This window comes from Argiope bruennichi, chromosome 10, assembly GCF_947563725.1.
Source record: "Argiope bruennichi chromosome 10, qqArgBrue1.1, whole genome shotgun sequence".
Classification (NCBI taxonomy): domain Eukaryota; kingdom Metazoa; phylum Arthropoda; class Arachnida; order Araneae; family Araneidae; genus Argiope; species Argiope bruennichi.
Genome location: NC_079160.1, coordinates 85,089,527 through 85,112,656, shown reverse-complemented (window position 1 = coordinate 85,112,656; position 23,130 = coordinate 85,089,527). Strand labels below are relative to the sequence as shown.

General features: G+C 31.2%; 1 protein-coding gene across 2 annotated transcripts in view; it reads right to left on the bottom strand.

Moving 5' to 3' along the window:
* Positions 1-10,417: 10,417 nt before the first annotated feature.
* LOC129989210 (C-factor-like) overlaps positions 10,418-23,130 on the bottom strand; it is a 28,227-nt gene continuing 15,514 nt past the window's right edge. For both annotated transcript variants that reach the window (XM_056097589.1, XM_056097590.1), the window contains exons 3-5: positions 19,183-19,370; positions 13,793-13,966; positions 10,418-10,753 (exon numbers count right to left, since the gene is read on the bottom strand). In XM_056097589.1, coding sequence (XP_055953564.1) covers positions 10,529-10,753; positions 13,793-13,966; positions 19,183-19,370 — 587 coding nt within the window. In that variant the 3' untranslated portion in view covers positions 10,418-10,528. The remainder of the gene's footprint in view (positions 10,754-13,792; positions 13,967-19,182; positions 19,371-23,130) is intronic.

Genomic DNA, 23,130 nt, shown 5'->3' with positions numbered 1-23,130 from the left:
AAATGGATATTCAATGTGTTAAATGGCAGTTAAAATAAATTGAATGAATGGAAACAGCTGAAATTAGTTGAGTAAGCCCGAAACTAATGCTTAGGACTTTCATAGCCTTACAACACCTAACTTTCTTTCGTCGATCACCTTGGTTTCTATAGAAAAAAATGGGAAAATGGCGAATATTCAATATTAAATTGCAATTAAAATGTACTAAATGACAGGAACCAATTGAAATTAATTGAGTGAGGCTGAAGCTAATTCTCAGGTCTTTCATAACCTTAGATCACCCAGCGTCTTAGGTTATTCACCCAGTTTTTGTAGAGAGAAAGAAAAAAATAATGGACATTCAATGTATTAAATGGCAGTTGAAATGCACTGGCTGACAGGAAGCAGCTGAAATTAGTTGAATAAGGCTAAAACTTTCAGAGCTTTCATAACCTTACATCATGCGGGGTCTTGAGTCATTCACCCCGGTTTCTTTGAAAGAAAGATGAAAACTATGAATATTCAATGCGTTAAATGACAGTTAAAATATACTAAATGACAGGAAATAGCTGAAATTAATTGTGTAAGGCTACTTTTCGGGGACGATCTGTGTTTATTTGTGTTTATGCGTGTGTATGAGTGTGAGAAAAAGACAATAACACTTTGCTTATGTTTTCTTGTGAACACGATGACTAGTGTCATTTTGGATCCGCTTTGAAGTGGCATGCATACATTTCAGAGAGAGTGAAAAACTAGGCTCAAATCTTAGATGAATTGTCAAACTATGATAGGAATTGAAGATTTCATTCCTCCATATTTTCTTTTTGATTGAAGATAGTCCCACGGAGAGGGGGGGCCTCGTAATTGAGGATGAGAAGCTTCTGGCATTGTGGATAGTTCTCGCCACCCTTGTAGGTACACGAAAAAGTGAGGGGGGGGGGTCTGGATTCTCAAATAGATGGCGGGCATACTTTCTTAAGGAAGTGTTGTACCGTAGTTGGTGAAGTCCCTTAGGTCTCAACCACACTTCCCGCCATTGTTGCTGTTGCGGCGGTCAGCTCATTCAAGTTTTTCCGTTTGCCTTCCGGCTGGTCGGAGTAGCCAGTGGTTGTGGTTATGTTTGAAGATACAGAAAAAAATTAAATTTGGTAAATTTGGTTTTATTATAAAGAAAAATTCTTAATCTGAGCCCGAGTGAAACTTTCACACATTCAGCCTCCCCAATCCCCTGTGTTTTGTTGAAATGAAATATCTATACATAATTTTGCGCAGTGAAATGTGTGCTCAAAATAATAAAAACTATTTATTAAAGTAAATACTTTTTCCCATTTACAATACCTCATTGTTTACAGTAATTATATCAAAATCATCTACAGTATTTTTACTAGTCACTTTCGGTAAATGATGTAAACATTTCTTTAGATATAATGGTTCCTGGGAAGACTAGATAAGTCATGCGGTTTAAACAAGTTGAAGCAAAAAGGAATTGTGGGTTTGCTGTGTAATTCCGTGTAATTCTATCTATTCCAATTATGAAAAGGACTAAGGGGAAATTTTTCACGCAAAATAGCAAATTTTATTATTAATACTCATTTTCAGAATACCTCCAACAAACAGCACTGATTGCATAATAGCTACTTTCAAATTCACCATAACGGAAGCTCTTGTTGGTTTCAAAACATGATTCCATTGTTTGCCAACGGATTCTAAAATCTTCCGCTCTTTTGCGCATGCATTGGGATGAATTTAATTCAAAAAATAGGGGTGAGAGGAAATGTTTACATTTAGCAATAAAATAAATTCCTGAAATGCTTACATCTTTCCACGTCTCACTCCTTAGTGAGATAGAACCGTCAAAAAGTGGTCGCCTCAGGACAGGGCTGGCCATCTGGGGGGTGCGGTGAATGCTATGCACCGGAGTCCCGCGATTGAGGGTCCCCGCTGTGATCAAGAATTAAAATAGAGTTCTGAACAATAATAGCGTTTACACATACTGAAAGTATACGTTAGTTTCTACGTGGCTGGCTGAGTTTCGACATACGCTGTTATTGGGCAACGATCGCAGTGATACCTATAAAAAAGGGGGGAGTTCATTTATGAATAAAGAGATCCCATTCGGACATGTTAAGACAGAGTGGCGCGACTTCTCGGAGCATGCGGCTTCGAGAAGTCGAGGATGGGGTTGGGTTCGAATGGACTTGAAAATCATCAACTATCTACTTTCTTTTTACATCTAATGTAATATATTGTATGTGTGCATCTGTGCATATTTCTTTATATTAAGTTGTTGAAACAAAAAGTAAAACGAAGATAAATTAAACGATCAAATCCTAGCAATGCATACTGCAATACTTCTTCATCGGACACGACCGGAATGAGAAGAATCAAGGAAGAAGTTTAAACGGAGCAGTCGACGGATTTGGAAATATGCGAAGTTTACAGTATATATTATAGTCTAGTTCAAGTGTGCAAAACATTATTAATATTGAAATGTTCACAAAAGACACCAAGCATAGCTCAGCAAAAAAAAGTCACGCAACGATCAGTTGCAAAAAGAGAAATGATTCTTAACAGAGCAGCAGAAGATGGATTCATTGTTTCATCTATTATATTGTTTGTATTTTGTGCCTTTGTTTAACATTAAACAGTAATATTTCTGCTAACAACAATAATAAGAGTGATTGTTGAAACCTTCTGCATCCAATAACAACTGAAATACAACCAATGATTAGTACTAAGTTAACAATGGAATAAATCTAATAATCAAGCAGAGAATACTAGAGGGGGGTAAAGAGGGGGTTTATATTTAATTAAATTATGTGGGTTTTAATTCGAATGTTAACTAGATTTTTCATGAGGGATTTAAAACGAATACTATAGATCGAGATTGAAATGGATTAAAATTTGTAAACAATGTGTTGAGTAAAATTTGAGAACAAATTTCCTTTTTACTTAATATTTTAAGAAATAAGCTTCCGCCCTGTGCTGTATTTGAGGTAAATTGCCATCTCATATTAGTGTAGTAATTAGTTAAACAAAGGAAGTGGAAGATAAAAGAAAAGTGAAAGAAAAAGAGAAGAAACGCGCAAAAATATGCTGAAAAATAAAATTCATGCAAAACTAATGCAGAAAAAAAAAACATCAATTCAAGAAGCATCAATTTTCAAAATCCCTTTAATGAGCGTTTAGTGCTTCGTAGAATAATAAAGAAAACTAAATATGCATTTTGGACGCTCATGTGTCAACCAAATGAAATTCAAAATTCCATACCAAACTATTTTAATGATGTAGTCAATTATCAGATTAAGTAGCTGTAACTACATTTACACGCTTGTGAACGAGCAGATCGACAGGCGGTCATTCCAAATTTGAAATACTTTAGATGTTAAATCACCGGCATGCTGGCCTAGGGGTAGCTCTTCTTCCCCGTGATCTGGGCGTCCCGGGCTCGGGCATGGTTGTTTCCCCCCTTGTGTTCTATCTGTGAGGTGTGTGAAAGAGCCCCCATGTAAAAAAGGGTTGTGCAAGCGAGTGTTTAACGTCATCTTTATATGAGCTGGAAGTTACACTTCTGCCCTCATGTGTTCAGGGGCCATTTCCCTCAGAAGCTACTGGACTCCTCTTTCCGTTGTAACGCAAACACGATATCATCAAATGTTAAATCTGAACATCAAATATTACTCATTTAGCGTTCTTCGTTTTGTTGCTATCATGTTAAATTATTTACGGACCACCGAATTGGCAAATTTCCTCTGAATGCACTTCGTTCAAAATTTGATAGAAATTTAGAAATCTGAAGAAGAGACCATGTACAAAATTTCATCCATCAAGCTGAAAACGCTTTTGAATAATTGTTCATAGGCGTGAATAATTGTTCACTCATAGGCGTGATTTTATTTTTAAAAAATGAGATTCTGGGAGATCTAAGACGTGCTGATTCGACAAAATATGGAGTTCAAATTTTTTTAAAACTATTATAGGTGCAAACTATAAAACTATACTTAAACTATTATGTATAAACTATATTTTTTAACTATTATAAATCCTGGCTAGGCACACCGTCAACCCATTCTTATCTGATTGACTGTTGACGAGTTTTCAGAAAGTTGGCACGATTTTGTCATGTTTTGCAAGTAACTGGACATTAATCTTAAGTCTTACCGAACCTTTAATTACTGTGTTTCCAGAAACTGAATTGAAGCTTCAAGTGGCACAAATAATGCTCAAAACCTGGAAAGTGAAATGCAATCATTCATTTTGTTAAAATTTTATAATATGGAATGTATTAAATATGATTAGTATTTTGTAGCTATTTTTATTTTCTGTTAAACTCATCTTTAATTTGGAATCTGTTTTATTCATGAAAAAACTTAATATTTTGAAAAATGATGATATAAATAATTTATATACCTTCTTCTTACATTTACATACTTTAAGCTTTATACATGATTTCAGTATTAAACCTTTAGAAACCACAAAGACGCTAGAAAAATTGAAATTTATTCTTAGTGAGAGATTAAGAGCTATTGAAAGGGTTTGCGTAGCTGTTGTCACGCTTTGTCACAAGACACAAAATATGAATTAGAAAAATGTTCTAAAAAACTTGTAAAGTTTTATACCATCCAAGAAATTTGTTTGTTACGGGATTTGATTTTGAATGAAAGAGATGTAAATAACGCACAAGACATATTGCGAAAGAGATGTAAATAACGCACAAGACATATTGCGAAAGAGATGTAAATAACGCACAAGACATATTGCAATGCATACTAAATAGTTATTATAATGAGTTACTTTTCAATGTATTAACTGTGTTAAAACTTTTCTTTACGTTGCCAGTTACTATAGCAAGTGTCGAGCGCTCTTTCAGCAAATTAAAATTAATAAAGAATTATCTTCGCTAAAAATGCATTTGTGCAAATTGCGAAAAAATTATATTTTTTCTGAAATAATCGATGTAATAGCAAAAAAAAAAAAAAAATCATGCATTAAACAAATATGCATTAATAATATATGTTCAAATTTGTTTTGTTTTTTTTCTTTCAGAAATAATTAGGGTCCCAAATGACTTCTTGCACCCAGGCCCCTTTGAAGAGAAGGCCGTCTCTGTCTCAGGATATGGAAACGAACAGCAATTAACATTGAGAAAGCATGCTTTGATGATGCATGTTTGTATCCTAAAATTTGCTCATTATTACATTTACGATTCATTCCATTATCTTTCATAATTTAATTGTTCTTTAAACTTAAATTAAAATTTAAAAATGCGTTCTAATGCAAATTGAATATAATGTGTCAAAAATCGTAAATACTGATATCTGACTATCTGCTACGAAATTTGCAGTAGTTGAACAAATCAGTGGGAGGATCTCCCCAAAGCGTTCTCATATACTCTCCAATAAAGATGTTATTCCAGAGAACGCCTGGTATGGCATTGGCGCACAATAGTTACGAAATATTAACTTTTTATGTGAAGTTAGCATTTTTACTGAATATTTCGTCCGATCATTGGCGAGTTTTTTGGCGATTTATTCCTGGCTTGAAGCGAACAGTATCCGAAAATGAAATTTTTATTTTACACACGTTTTTCCCAACCGACTGAAACAAAATGTCAAAAAAATGACATACCAAATTTTATACATTTAAGTCATGGCGATTTTGAGTTATCGCGTTTACATGCTTCTGAGCGTACAGACAGACAGACAGACAGCCAACCTCCTCTTGTTTTTGACTCAAAATTTGGTGTCTACACAAGACATGTTAAATCTGTATACCGAATTTTATCTATTCAACTCTCTTCGTTTTGTAGTTATCTTATATTCGAACAGCCGAACAAAAAGACTTCCTCTGAATATATTTTGCACAAAATTTCGTAGAAATATACAAATTTGGTGTAAAAACCAATATATCAAATTTCATCCATTTAGATCAAAACGTTTTTAAGTTATTTTTGTCCCGGGCAGACGGACGGACATTTTCAAAAAAATATGGAGATTCGTCGAAGTCTCGAGTTCGATTGTTTTGATCATTACTGTACTTTTCCCATACTATGTATGCGAGGAAGTTAAAGATAATATTAGGAGAATTGTATGCACAAGTATGCGTGCCTTGGCCCTTGGCAAGTCGAACCATTTGATTAGAGTTACCAAAATTCGTATAGATATATTTTGAAAGATGAAAATGTGCATCGTAGAACAATTTTTCCCAAAATCAATTAAAAATCAAGCGACAATTTAGCCTTCTGCTGCGATACTTTTCGAAAATAGTATAATGCAACAAGTAACAAGTTTTATATAAAACAAAATTTTTTAAGTCAATTCCTATTTAGGTCAACAAATTGTTTTTATTTTAGTTACTTTTTATTAAATAATTACAAAATTTGTAACAAACTTGGCGACTTTGGCGACCAAATAAAAATTACTGGACAAATTTAATTAATTAATTAATATTTGAAAGAAAACTGTATTTACATCAAGTGTCATCCATTACAAGTTTAAAAAATGTATTTGAACTTGAGTGGATGAATAATAAGTATTTTATTAACGATTTCAAATTTGTACAAGATATATATAGAGAGAGAGTGAGTGAGCTAATAATAGGAATTGAATAATTTTTATCTTATAATAAATATTTTGAAACGATATCTTTTTAATGATATAAATATAATTCGCGTGTAATTTATTTCTGAATTTGGCAGTTTTTAGAAAATATCTTTTGCATAATTTTCAACAATATATTTCATAGTTACAGTGAAATTCAACTCAATTCATTGTAATATGGAATATATATTATCGCGTGATTTTCTTTCATTGCTGAAAGAGAATTGTGCTTATCATTTGTGAAGTTTATATGAAGAATAAAATGAAGTTACAGAACTTTGGAGAAATGATGTGCGTTTAGAAAATAGTTTATTCGAGCAGTTATGCTTTTAATAGCACTGTGATGTCATGGAATGTAATTCCATTAGAAAAAAATTATTTATACCATTTAGAGGTCTATAACAAAAGTCGAGAGTATTATATATATCAAAGTTATGAATAAGAGATTTAAAAGAACATCAAACACAATTAAGTATTTCGGCGAACTAGCAAGTATGTAAAGTCATCTAGTATCAAAAATTATGGCTATGCTGATAATGTTTTTGATATCATTGGCCTAATTTAATTGTCATTGTTTTGATTTAACTTATAAGCAAAAAATATGCTTTAAATATGTATATTGTTAACAATGTCATAAAACAGTTTTAAATAAAAAGAAAAGTTATTTAAAGCACTTTATCGATCGTCTCGATGAAGATACTCAATCAGACCCAGAGTTTCCTAAAACTGATTTGCCTGTAAAATAATTATGTTCTGTAAGTGTAAAATCCAAGATTTCATAATTCGGTCAGATTTTATTACAGAAGTTATAAATTTTTAAATTTGAAAGTTGGTACTTCAAGAATGTTTCCCAGAATATGCTTTCTTAGGACCAAAGGATAGTATAAAATTTAGACTTCATAATTTTTGAGGAATATTTATTAATCGAAACAAAATAGCTTTTTATTTACGTCATTTAATCTTTTTGAAAATAAAATTAAGAGTTTAATTTTATGATGAATCAAAGAAATTTTTATTGAATAATTCTATGAGATATTGCATAAATTATGAAAATTATTCTGTAGTGCACATAGGATTTCAATGCCAAACTCTTTTGTTTTGTGCTGCCATATTTTTAAAAAAAATTCAGCAAAAATTGTTTTTATATTAATTAAAGTTTAATTACTTGTATTTTAATTTAAAGTTCAAATTTTACGGCAGCTGACAGAAATTGCTTGTTACAGTGAGTAGAACGTCTTAAAATTTCTATGGGAGTACGAGTCATATGGCTATCAAAATTTGAAGCCCAAAAATATTTTGCTGGTGGAGCCATTAAACGACAAAATTACAGGAAATACTTTATTGAAAATTTTAGCGAAAATTGAACCCTGCGAATCAGCTGGTCGCTAAATCGTATAGTAAATAATAAGAGCAAGAAAATGGCATGTAGGTTAGGGTTTTATATTTATAGTTACTTTTTCCACATGGAATCTTTCAATGAAAGGGTAACTCTATACCGTCTTCTGTTCTTTCTGAGTGTCCATTGATTTTGAGAAACACAGAAATCACACTAAGGCTGAACAATGGATTATATACAACATTTCTGTGATGGATTTACTATTACTTCTATATCTCAAAACTTGGCACTTTTTTTAAAAAATTTCTTAAGATTTTCCTCGATTTGTTATTAAAAGTATGGAAAATGCAAGTAGTTTAACAGCAAGTAGTAATTTCACAAAATAAATAGCAAGTAGAGTTGTGTTACATAATAAGTAGTTTTTAAACAAGAAAATCTAACACTTTACCTTTATCTTTAGCATGATCTCCCCCCCCCAACAAAAGCAACAAAGTTCAACAGGTGCTCTTCAGCATTCCTACAAACTGAAAATTTATGTGAACGGAAAAATAATTTTTAGAATTTTAAGATATGTAAAAGTTATTATCTTATGTTACAATAATAATTTTATATATTGTTTCCTAAAGAAACAGTGAAATTCTGTTTATTTTTTAACTAATTAAAATTCCACTTAATGTTTCGAAATAATATCTTTATGTTGGATATTCGCATACTCTAAAGTACATTTGTTCGTATTTTGATAACTTTAAAGTTAACTCTTTGACCATTGGTTTTATAATAGGCTTACAGACAGAAAAACACACATATGTTCCCTTTTAATTTTATTATAAGAAATTCCACTTAATGTTTCGAAATAATATCTTTATGTTGGATATTCGCATACTCTAAAGTACATTTGTTCGTATTTTGATAACTTTAAACTCTTTGACCATTGGTTCTATAAAGGGCTTACAGACAGAAAAACACACATATGTTCACTTTTAATTTTATTATAAGAAGTGACTGCACAGTAAAAATTGAACATAAAATAAAATTTTAAAAAAAGCAATTGGTTATTTTATCTATAAAGCAATATTAAGATATTTCAGAAAAATGCTTTAAAAACAAATATTATAAAATCGTTTCGAAGGATTTTAACCTAAATAGAAATTTTATGAAAGTGTTGATAAATTTGCTTAAAAAATTTGGTCTTTTTTTAAAAATTATTTGAAGTTATCCTTAATTTTAAAAGGTATCTAAAAATTTGGCCTGTTGCTAAATCACCACGAGGAAATGAAACTGTCATTTAAAAAGCATTAATTGTTGGTTCATTTGCCAGTCCTACTATTAACTGCTTTGTTCTTAAGAACAAATAATTTTTAGGGTGATTATAATTAATTATTTCCGTACATTGTTCTACTATTTGTTTTAGAATTTACTTCTATCACTTTTGGACGCTAAGGCTGATACATTGTGTTACTATTTATTTCACAATCAATGCCTATCATGTTTGAACGATTGGGTTGATACATTTTGCTGCTATTTGTTTCAGAATCTATGCCTATCACTTTTGTATAATTCGACTGATACATAGTGAGTAAGAAGAATTATTTTATGGAGTTCTTTTTTTAAGCTACTTTTCTTTTCGCTGACGATGTTGATTTCCATTTCGTCTTTGAATTGAATTATTTTGTTTTCATTGGAAACTGTGCAAAGTTTCTAAATACCAGTTGATAAAAGAAAAATATCTCCTAAATCAATCAAGTATGTGTCATCTCATCCTATTAAGAGGAAACTGAAACCAAATGGTGCCTATACAAAAGCACGGATTGTTTTCATTTTTGAAAACAGATAATTGTTGTTATTTGTTTTATCTATTTTCAGCATGGTACTAAAAAAATTTTTCATTCTTTATAATGACATAATGTATTTTTTCCCCTATCATCTAGTAAATAATGAGTCTATTAATGTTTTTAAAAGTTTTTATTTATCTCGATTTTTTTTCCATATTTGTTAAAGCGAGTCTATTGTATTATCTGTATATTGATCATATTCTATCTTTGATTGAATCTTTAGTTGATCTATCTTCTAAGAATCATTGGTTCCACAATGAAAAAAATAGTAATTAAAAAAAGAATCGAAATAAAATGAAAATTCATGCTTTTAAATCTCCTTTTTTTCCCCAAATTATAGAATATGAAGGTCCAAACTTTTACAGCAGTAAATTGACTAGCATTGAATCATCAATTATTTTAGTGAATATTTCTTATTATTTTTTAAAATTCAATCTAATGTTCTAAAATATCCTGAAATTAAGTTTCTTTTTTCCTAAATCCTATTTATCTGGGAAAATACATAAAATGACTCAGAGGAATTATGGATAATACATAAAATTTCGCAATGTTTAGTAAAAAAAAATAATACATTTCATCTTTTCCCAATACGAAGTTGTAATAGAACAAAAATTTCGAATGATCAATGAAATATTTTATTACGTCTGATTTCAGAATGATATTATGATTCTTTATTCTATGTACAAAGCAAAAAATTCCTCCATAAAATCCAAATAATCCGAAAAAATCATTTCCAAATTATACAGAATACTCAGTTTGTAAAAATAGTGGTAGCTTATCTTTCAAAAAGGAACAGGTTTTCCATGTTGATCTACAAAAGCTCCATGCTGCGAATCATTAAGTTGTTGCAGCGTTTTCAGCATTTCGGAAATGCCATCTGAGAGGGTTCGTTCGCCTTTATTTGACGCCAAACTATGTTCCATTCGGCCGGCCCAAATGTTTACCACCAGAATTCCATGGCCCTTGATTGTCACAGCAATCAATCGCATGGCCATATTTAAAGCAGCCTGAAAAATAATAAGGAGATATAACTTAAAGTTCGATATAGAATTCAAAATTTAAACTGTTTCCATCAACTTCTTAGTTAAGCAATGAGCGTCTTAATTAAGCTGCATTTCGATTAATTTAACCAGTAGTTTTTACTTTTTAAAAAATATCACAAATTCTATTGCGTTACAGTACAACATTTTTGTCTATGTTAGAAAGGTTTTCTAAAATTATTTCGTACTGTTCTTCCATGCTTTGCTTAAATTAAGGCAATAATTCAAGCAAATATATATTATTTTGTATCAGGTTGTTTTGTAATGAATCGAACTATATATTATGTTTTTGTAATAGTGAAATTTAACTATTTAACACTTCAAAATTGTGGCATAAATATTAGAGGAAAGATATTAATCATGATCGTCGTAAAAGTTAATATATTCAATGAATTTCTTTAAACTTTCAGTACAAAAAATTGTGTTGTCGATTAGTTTCTTCAATTTCTGAAAATGGTAGCATGCTGTAAATCAATGTGAAAATTTCAAAATCAAAATATACATAAGCATTTTGTATACTATAACAAGAAAGGCTATGATTTCTGAATCATATGATCCAAGGAGACAGAAAAATGGATATCGAGTGAATTTGAGTAAAATTAATAATCAGTGGAGTGATGCTACTTATCTTTCATTCCCAAAGTATCCACAAGAACAACACTTTCAAATAAAAAGACAATTATAATAGCTCATTTTTAAAAGAGCAATAATTTACAAAGTTCATATAAGGAGAAATAATATTAAAAGTTTCGAAGCGCAATCTATTGGTAATATGCAGGACCAAAAAACACAAATTCTAAAGAAAGTATAATTAAAGGAAATGATTTTTTTTAAATTTTAATTTAAAAAAAACATTTTACCTATATTTAAAAAGATTGTTTTAAAGCTAATGTGTGTTTGAAACAGAAGTTATGTGTGACAAAATATTTAAAAATAAGAATAGCAAAAATATTTGTAATAAAAAAAACATTTTTAGACATCTCTATTCAGTCCATTTGAATTATATTTTAACACATAAAAACATAACAATAATTTTATTAGTTTAAGTTATTGAGTTGGCTACTTAAAACAGATCTCCAATTTTTATAACGAAATTTGAGTATGGTAAATGTTTCCATCAAAATTTCTCATAAGTCTCTCTAAATTTTAAACTAAATATATCTCTACAAATTTTGTAAATAGAAGAATAATATAAAGAAGAATGCAAATGAAATTGTGAATGCATTCACAATAATACATGTGTGTTTATTCTATATTTACTAAATGATATTTTTACTATATAGGGCAGTTAAAAAAATTTAATTATTAAAATACAACTTCTACAGAAGCCAAAAAAGTTTCAGGTAATTATTTAATCTGTTTGTTACCGTAATTTTAACTGTTTGACTATCTGACATTGTCATTCCTTATCTAGTTAACTAAGTCTTAAAGAAATGAAGCTGGGTCAGATATTCCAAAAGAAATTTTAAGTTTTGAGAGCATATAAACCTAGCCATATCATTATAAGTGCATCTTTTTGTTTTCAATCTCTCAACAATAAGTATGTCATTTTTTTTTTTCATAATAGCTCGACTACAGTAACTCAAAATCATGTAGAAGTGGAAAATTTCTAGTGAACTGCTAAAAACAAATGAGAAAAAAAAAATGTGATTCACTTGTAGACTCTCCTCCTTATTTACCATGATTATTATATCAAAATTTCACGTATATATTTATCAAAATTTTGAGTATTTTACTAAATAAGATCATGATATCATAATGAATAATCGCAACTTAGCAATGGGAAACAAAATGTAAGCATGATGAAACTTCAGTAATTCTTGAAATTTTCAAAATTATATTACATATACTTTTTTATTCACTTTCAAACGCACAAAAAGATATAATTTTCCCAAAAGTGTTTTACTGACTCGGATAGCTCTGAAATGTGGAGATTCGACAAAATAAAGGTTACACTATTTTCTCTTTGTACGAGGGGTGATCCAAAAAAAAGTTTACAAGGCAAAGGAAAAGTGCTTTATTAACAATAGACACAGGATATAAATGGTAATTAAGAGACATATGTGGTGGTCACTTCTCTATATAATCGTCAAACTGCTGAGGCGTTTATCACACCGCTGGACCAATTTGTTTAAATCGTCGTGATAATAATCAGGTCCTGGCTGTTGAAAAAGTTCTCGGCACTTCTTTGAACATCACCATTTGATATGAACTTTGTTTCGGATAAGTGTTTCTTCAATACCGGGAAAAAGAAATAGTCACTGGGAGCCAAATAGGGGCTGTACGGGGGGGGGGGGCTCCAGACCTTCCACTTAAACGTTTCCAGAAATCTCTCTGCCGGCTTCAAAAGAACGACACCATTTCGCCACCTGTTGTCTACTCATTGCTTCGTCCCCGTACACTTCAACGATTTGTCTGTGAATGTCCGATGGGGACACATTCTTGGCCCATAGAACTCGTATCACGGCTCACACCTCTGTGCGAGACCACTTCTCTAGACGTCTGGTCATTACTGCGATTGTTTCAGGTCTCAATACTAACACTATCTGCTCGAACGACCGGTCTAAGAGAACTAGCGCCATCTGTCTCCACTCTGGGTAACAATATTCCCATCAACAATTTCTACTTTCCAAATACTGCTGCTTGTAAACTTTTTTTTGGATCACCCCTCGTATATTTCGTCTAAGAGAAAATAAAATCGAATATACAATACTTTCACAAGTTTATTAAAATAAAGAAAATATTAAGCTAAAACAAATAATTAATTGTTTTTTTAAAAAATGTTGACCTATGAAAGTAAACTGATCAGCTTGTTAAAAGAAGGACTTGATAATGTGAAATGCCTAAAATTACAAGATGTCTAAATTCACCATTCGCTCACTTGAATTCGACAAGACACCTTTTTAATATTCACTGATTGTTACTTCATTTAAAAAATGTTGGTATTTCGCTTCCTACAATATGGGAGAGAGGAGACGAAAATAAGAAATGCAACCGTAAACTGACCTTGCTGATTCTATAACCCATTGCATCTAAAAACCTTCTTGAAAATAAGTTTGACTGCTCAGTCAATCCAGCAATGGAGCCACCACCCGATGCTATGTTGACAACAGCGGCCCTGGAAATTTTCATCCCATTAATATTTCGATCAGCAGATTTCTTCAACAAAGGAAGAATTTCCTGAAAAATAATTTCAAGTGCATAAGGGAACACATAATTTACAGAGAATTTACGTTAAGAAAATATCTAATACATATGCAAATTAGAAAAACCAAAGAGAAACCCAACCAATATAAAACGAGTATGTGCGGATATACATAAATATCATATATATTTCAAATTTAGAATTACTGGGGAATTATAGAAAAATGACAGAAGAATCGTCTGGCTTTCAATTATTCTAGAAACATTAAAGAATTCTGAGATGAGAGAAGAATCGTCTGAATTTCAATTATTCTAGAAACACTGAAGAATTCTGAGATGAGGGAAGAATCGTCTGCCTTTCAATTATTCTAGAAACTCTAAAGAATTCTGAGATTAGAGATGCAAATCCCCGATTTTTTGAATAACAAGTCATTTTGCTATTGTTATTTTTAAATATTTGTTCAAAATATCTGTTATTTCAATCATATTATTAATTAAAAATTATTACTTAGTATTAAATATAAAATTTATTAATTTAATTAATACTTAATTTACGAATTCAATTAATTTATCCATTTCAGTTTACTTCTTAAATTTGATTTTTTTTCTCAAAACTATTTATTTAATTTCTTTATAGGAGTAAACCATTTTCTGAAAAATTTGAATTAAATATATATATATGTCATTTCTTTAAAATGTTTACTTTAGCTCTATATTCTACCAATAGATGGCGCCAGCTGTAAACGGAATATATGCAAAGTCATGTCACAAGCAATTAAAAATGATTTGTGTGGAATAATGCATCATCAAATGCGAATATCGGAAAGTCAAGATCACTTTCATGAAGTGGAAAGGCGACTTCACACTTTCCAGTGAAGTCACCGCTCCGATAAATTTCGGTGATATGCAATTCAATGATACGATAATTCCAATAACCGGTCCGTTCACTTTTCAATCCATTCACAGATTTCTCCTTTTCTGTTTTGTTCGAGAGCTTCCATTGGCCAGATCGTATCGATTGTTACTTTCCCGCGAAGTCACCGCTCCGGTAAATTTCAGTGATATCATATCGATTGTTACTTTCTATCATGATCCAAAACCTGTAATCGAAATATCACCAGTAAGATCGTATCAAGGATTTGAATCACACCCCTCTTTGAAAAGTATTGATCATTGGTATTTGTGACTTTTTGATATTAGTTACGTAATAACCGCTCTTAAAATATTCGTCATCCCTATCTGAGATGAGAGAAGAATTGCCTACCATTCAATCGATTCTTTTCTTTTAAACTGCTGGTTATTTAAATATTTATTTTATGCTCATGAAAATAGGAAATTGTTGTTATTTAAGGGATCTTTTAATGGGCCGAGTACGATAGGCAATCATATAGATACTTCTGCTTTAAAACTACATCGAATGATCATGATTTTCGGCAAGGTACTGCTTTTTATTGACAGTCCAAATGAGGTCATGCTTCTTATTTCTTTTTTCATGGAAATAAGAAAAACAATCACCGATTTTTTTTAATGTGTCTCTGATTAAGTCATGAATATCTGTTTTTCTTCGTTATCTTAATTGCTTTGATTCATTTTCATTACTATCATTTATTTTTATATATTTATTCCAACTATCAACTCTAACAAACCGAAACTAATATTGAATATGGTGTAGAATAAGGTTCTGAAATTCCAAAAATTAACTACGAATGATTCATCTATAGGGATGACGAATATTTTACGAGCGGTTATTACGTAACCAATATCATAAAGTCACAAATACCAGTGATCAATACTTTTCAAAGAGGGGTGTGATTCAAATCCTTGATACCATCTTACTAGTGATATTTCGATTACTGGTTTTAGATCACGATAGAAAGTAACAATCGATACGATCTGTCCAATGCATGCTCTCGAACAAAACAAAAAAGGAGAAACCTGTGAATGAGTTGAAAAGTGAACGGGACGGTTATTCTTGGAATTATTGTATCATTGAATTGCATATCACTGAAATTGATCGGAGCGGTGACTTTACTGGAAAGTGTGAAGTCGCCGTTCCACTTTATGAGAGTGACCTTGACTTTCTGATATGCACTATTCCATACAAATCATTTTTAATTGCTTGACATGACTTTCATATATTCTGTTTACTGCTGGCGCCATCTATTAGTAGAATATAGAACTTAAGTAAGCATTTTAAAGAAATGACTAAATGAGAGAAATGATTAAAGAATATATATATTTAATTCAAATTTTTCAAGAAAATTGTTTACTCCAAAAAAGGAATTAAATAAATAGTTTTGAAAAAAAAATCAAATTTAAGAAGTAAGCGGAAATAGATAAATTAATTCAAACACACGTTACTTAAATTAGTAAATTAAGTATTAATTACAATTAATACAATTAATATATTTAATACTAAATAATAATTTTTAATTAATAATATGATTGAAATAACAGATATTTGGAACAAATATTTAAAAATAACAATAGCAAAATGATTTGTTATTCAAAAAATCGTGGATTATGCATCTGTATTCATCTAATATACCAAAATTGTATATGCATCCAGTCTTTTTGATGTTTACTTAACTGCTGACGTAATTTTTTGTTGGAGTCTTACAAGTGAAAGAGTTGTGAAATCCAATGTAATTGAAAGTTTTTATGATAAAGATCACTAGTTATTTCTCTTTTCTCTGAAGTGTCACTGATCTTCGATAACATTTTTGGAAATAAAACCAATTATCTATCTTGATATCTCAAAAATGTTGATTCACAGATAGGAAAATTTGCTACTTAGATACTTAAACAATAATAAAACTTCAGTAGATAGATGATGTTGATATGTGTATGGCTTTCAGTACTTCAAGATGAAAGCATATCATATTTGCTTTATCAGAATGATTGCGGAAAACTAGCTGAATCTTGTTTATATCACTAAAAAAAAGCCATTGTGACTACACATTTATATATATATATATATATATATATATATATATATATATATATATGAATAGAACAAATACTGTGAACTTTTCAAAGTGCAAAATTAATTAAATATTCAATTAATTAGAAACCATCCGAAATTTTTCCATTTTTCTGCACTAACTTCGAAATGAATAATCTTATAAAAAATTTAATATACTCTCAAAATTTAAAATTTTACAATATCAGTATCAGCTTTATTTTTGCAACGATATTTCTTTAAATATTTGTTAATTTTTTTAAACAAATTTATGTTAACTTTGAACTACTTTACTATTATTTTTAAATTTTTTAACTTATTTTAATACATATTATTTTACTAAGTTTCCATTTTCTTCAAAATAATTATTTAATAATGCGTAAAAGTAGGTATAAGTCAATCGCTTAAATGTAGACCACACAGATGGACGCCGATAACAGCCACTTCGGGACATGAGAAATTAATCCATAATTTGCTTCTTTTTCACAGAAACTTCAGAGAAAAATTATTCCAAAAAAAAATTCATATTATCATAAACTGAAACGCAACGACTTAAAAAAATTCAATTCTATACAATCTTGTGGCTAAAGCTGAGTTCCGTGTCAAAATTTGATTTCAGTTGGTTGGAAAATGGGTTTCTAAAATACATATAAGTACAATAGACTCAGTAAAATTGCTAGATTCACACAAAAGATATATTGTTACAATTTTTTTTTTCTACAAATACCGCCAATCAATCGTAATAACGCAGCGCCTTTAATCGTTTGTTCAGCAGCTTGCTTGCTGTCTAATCCTCTAAAATCTCTACTTGTCGGCGACTCCGATTACACTCACACACGACTTCTCTGCAGCTTCAGAGTGCCTGCCTTTTATAGTTCCGGGAGGCGGGGCTAGAATCTTTCAGACCAATCAGGGCGTATCTGAGTGTATCTTGTTTCCTACTGGATGGATCGTGAAACTTCTCGAACTTTCCAGTATGATCCATTTTGTCGGCAAAGTAGCCAAATTCATCGCCAAGCCGCTAAATGCTCGTCAAGCTCTGAGGTTATTGACGCGGCATCCGCTGAGCATGTACAGGACAGATCGTACAACGGTCTTTCTTATGATGACACTATTCATGCTGGGAAGAAAATTACAGATTTGTAACAATATGTGTTGAACAATTGTCCGCTAATACTATGCAAAGCATTCGCAACCTTATCCAAGATCCACGATTTTATACGGAGGGAAGGGGATATGACTTTTTTTAAATAGTATACTAGAAAAGTTTGGTGAAATCCGTCGCTCTGGTTATTGACAATCGAAATTAAGATTTCAGTAAGTTGATTCCTCTCGAGTTTGTATTTTATAGAACAATTGCTTTTATAGCTTTACTATATTTTCACTCATTTTTATTCAATAATATGTTGCTGTCTTTAGCAACCGGTTGTTCCATAGTGGTCTTGTTTGATTTCCATTAATTCTATTACACATAATTTGATATTGAATACATTTTATCCTTTTCAATTGGCATGCAAATAATTTTTATTAGTCTCGTTCCGTTAAGTCCATATAGTAATTTTGGACGAATAAGTTTTTAAATAAAAGCGTACCATATTGATAGTTTAACAGCCAATATATATATATATGTAATGATTTTCGATTAAATAATATGTAACATATTTTGGTTTAAGTAGAATGCAGGTTAAACAAGCAGTGAAGAGACTTTGTATCTTTAATTTCGTTTTATTCTATTCCGAGTGTCAGGCATGATTATATATATAAGGCGCAGCGCGGCACAAACGCAGAAGACAAAATCACTAGCCTTATATAACATGGGATTTCTGGCCAGGCACCAATGTGGTGACCTTTGACACCTTTTCAAGGGTACAGAAGATATCACTTTCATTTGATACGTAGTACTGATGGCGCATTATTTTTACAAAGGAATTAATTAAACCGAAAGTGGAATTGGATCAAGAAATAAGAGAATATTTTAGAATGAAGTTACGATGGACTAAATTCAGATAAAGTTTTGGAAATTAATTTGGATTAAATTAAGAGTTTAAAATGTCAATACATATATATATATATATCCAAGGATGAAACAGCTCTTTGAGAAAGGTGACTAATTAATTATAGGGTTAGAAATGCTTTATATTAATTATAGGGTTAGAAATGCTTTATATTAATTATAGGGTTAGAAATGCTTTATATTTCAACAGACAATAAAATTCAAATTAAAGTAATTTAAATTTCAATGCAATACTTAATTATTTTTAATAATGCGATGAACTCAATGTGTTCTTACCTTTAAAACTATGACTGGGCCTATAGTGTTGGTGGAGAAATGAAATAATAAATTCTCTTCCGTTATTTCTGAAAATCCTTGCATCTTTAGAACACCAGCGTTGTTGATTAGAAGATTCAAGCCTTTTTCACCAACTTTACTCTCTACGATTTTTCGTGCTTCTTCGATCTCATTCGCTTTTGTCACATCTGAAACACAATCATATTTTAAAAAGTAATAAAAACCAGATAAAATTTGAAATGGATAAAAAAAAAAGAATGATTATTTAAATGTTAGAAGTTAATTTTTTCTTCTACTTTTTTTTTCTTTGCTTGAATTTTGTGATTTAATTTCCGTTTTGTGCTTTATTTTTCCCATTTCCTTCTTTCTCTCATGTGAGAACATGATGTTGCTTTAAGTTGAGGTTTTTGAAGCCACAAAATGCACGGGCAGAAAACTGACGATTTATCGCTTTTGAGGCATAATTTTTTTTTCTTTTAAGAATGGTACAGAAGGCTGTCACAATTGGCGACTCATCTCCAACAAAAAGTTACATCTTGGCGCGAATGTCTGCAATGTACACGATTTTCCTGGTTGGCCAATAATGGGCCGGGTCTTAAGAAGTTATCACCCGAAAAAGCCCAAAGAAGAAAACGGGAATCAACGCGAAACAGCGAGGGGAGGTATCGAAAGGTATGTCTAGCTGGCAAAAAATTTGAGATGAAAAAAAAAAACATTGCATTTCTAAAAATTAACGATTGCGCAATACAGTTCCCTCATTCCAAACGTTAGTTTAAACCAGATTTTAAAAAAATGGCATCGAGAAAAAAGTTTGGAGTTCGACCGATTTTGAGAGGAGGAAAAAAACTATCGTTTTTCTAAATATCGACGCATGCGTAATCTGATAATCACGTGATTGTTTCAAACCAGTTTAAATTAGTTAATGGCTTAATTTAATTAGGACAAGCAATGACTTAAAAAAATTATGCTCTCATATGATAACTTGAAATTTGCAATAGTAGAATTCAATTTTATAAGTTTTTTAATTGAATTTTGCGGTTTACTTTTTCATCCTTAATTGCCACTTTAAAAATTTTAACTGATTATTCTAGAAAATATTCAACCAATGAGGGGAATTTTCATATTTACATATATAGATATGCTTTTTTTAAACGTCCCTTTCTCTACATTGTATTTAATAACTTTCATTTTATTTTTAAATTTATTTCATATTCTTTTAACCATGATATTTCACTTTGTAGTCATAAACATTTTTTATAAATAATAACCGCTTCATTCCACTCACACCCATTCAAAGACTTCGGTAGGATCCTACGCTCGAGGAAAATGCAATACGGCGTAGCGGTGCTGAACGGTTGAAAGTAATTCCAACCTTCAATTGGGGCAGTAAACGATGACTCAGAAATGATTCGCCATAAAACTATGCACAAATTATCTATTGAGAGAGTCCCATTGTGGAATCTATGGTAGTTTATAGATGACTCACAATACACTATAGATTAATTAGACGTACAGGGCGGTTATAATTAAACTTCCCCTATAAGCAGCATCCTACAACGCAAACGGGTGAACGGATTGCAACGAAATTTGGTATGTATACTATACACGAGATGCGCTCACAGAATTTCGAAAAAACTTTTTTAGTTCCAAAATGTTTATATTTTCCCGGAAAAGCATTAATTTTAACACAATAATAGATCAAAACGGAATACAGAAACAATATTAACATTTATTTCTGATCACCTTGTCATTGAACCACATTAAATAAAGGTAAGGGGAAAAAAATAACATTACGCTGTTTGAGAAGGAAAAAAAAAAAAAACAGTTCGGTTTGCAGAAACAAGAACAGATTAGGACGAAATTGCACAAGAGAAGCAGTTGTTAATCGTGTCCAGGATGATGTAGGGAAAGGTGCTCCATGTGACCATCCTCATTCACCAGCAAAATTTCAAGTCGATGAACAGTGTGTTCAACAGCAGATCGTAACTGATCAGTTGCGATGCTTCGCGCATGAAGCGTTATGGAGTTCTTTAAGTCATTCAATGTCGCACCAACGTCGCAACAAGATCCATCATCATTACAGCCGGAAACATCGACCTAAAATATGAAAACGACTTCAAACATTTCTTACCCTAATCTGTTTTCATAAAGCTTCCTCTTTTTCACAAGCATGCAAATCTCAACATTTTTTTCCTAGAATTGACAACTTTTAACGGTTTTACATTTTATTACTTATAATTATTGTTCTGGATAGTTAATATTGTTTCTGTTTTCCGTTTTGGTCGCTTATTGTTTTAAAATTAACGATTTTCCGGGGAAAAGCGCCCCCTGGTGGACATTTTAGAAGTAAACATTTTTTTTTTTTTTTTTTGAAATTCCGCGAGCGCATCTCGTATTTAGTCAATGTACCAAATTTCGTTGCAATCCGCTCGCCCGTTGTATAATGCGGTTTATAGAGGAAGTTTAATTATAACCACTCTGTGGATTGCATAGATTATGCATAAGTGATTAATTATTCAGAATGTCTCATTTTGCTAATTGATGGTGATTCATAAGTGATTCACAATAAAACTATATATAGGTTATTTATTTACAGCATCCCATTACAGTAGTCTATGTGGACTCATAGGTGTCTCACAGTTCAACTATATATAGAATAATAATTGAGAATGCCCCACTTTTGTAATTGATAATGGCTCATAAGTGATACATTGTAAAAGCTGTACATAGGCTCTTTATTCATAGTGTCCCATGGCAATAGTATATGATGACTCAAAGGCGACTATGTAAAGTTATTTATTCAGAGTGTAACCATGTAAAGTTATTTATTCAGTGTTCCTTGTGGTAATTTATGATGGCTCATGGGGATTCAGAGTAAAACTAGGCACAAGTTATTTATTCAGAGGATCTCAATAAGTCAAACTAGAGAAGTCCTGCAGAAATAAATACATACTGTAAATAAATTTCACATAAGAATATGGGGAAGAAAACGCAAAGGATGTTGCTGCAGAAGAAATCTTTTTTTTATGACAGATATTAAAGAAAAGGATATATATGATGAAACAGCACGCTACAGATTTAATGGAATACAAATTTGCACTAAACTCAGTGATCCAGTTGAATGAATAACAGGATGTACTTTCAGCTGTTCAGCTGTATGAACAAAATCGTGTGTGGCTTCAGACAATGATTCCTTTAAATATGCAATTTTTCAAGACTGAGCTGAGTAAATCATTCAAAAACAGTCATAACATCATTAACTTCTAAAATAGTTCTTCCTAGACTTGGACGAACAGTCAATTCCCTCTTTGCGTCAAATGTACTGGCAGTTTAAACCGAACGATGAACAAACTGTGCCGTCATTATTGAATTAATCCGGTTAATCTGATTAATCTGGTTGTAGTATATTCAATGAGTCATGTTTAACTGGTTCGCAGGAAAACAGATAAATTTCCTGGGAGTATTATTTTAGATGTCCATGCTTCTCAATGTACCTAATGCCGATCACTTTTCTCCGTTGCTTTTTTTTTTTGTATATATTCACCGTAGAAAACTCGTTTAATTCGAACCATTCGAAAAGTTGATGATCGGCCGCCTCAGTACAAAGGCGCAAAAGACCACAGAATCAAAAAAGAAGACAAAAACCACGGTATCAGGTCCCTTTATTCCAAGACTTTTCTGAATTTTTAAGAGCAAAAACCAGGATAAAAAAAATCTAAACCGATGATCATCTGTATCACCGACATGCCCTTATTAACACAGAGTTTATATACTAGGTAATTATATATATATAAAAGAAAAATGCTCCGATATATGAGACCGTAACTAACAGAAAATTCACAGGAACGGAATAAAATTTTGGTTCAAGGCATTTTGAGATATGCGCTCAAGAATCATATGAAAAACAACATTTAAACTCTAACAGTTGCGATTACAGTGGCAAAATTT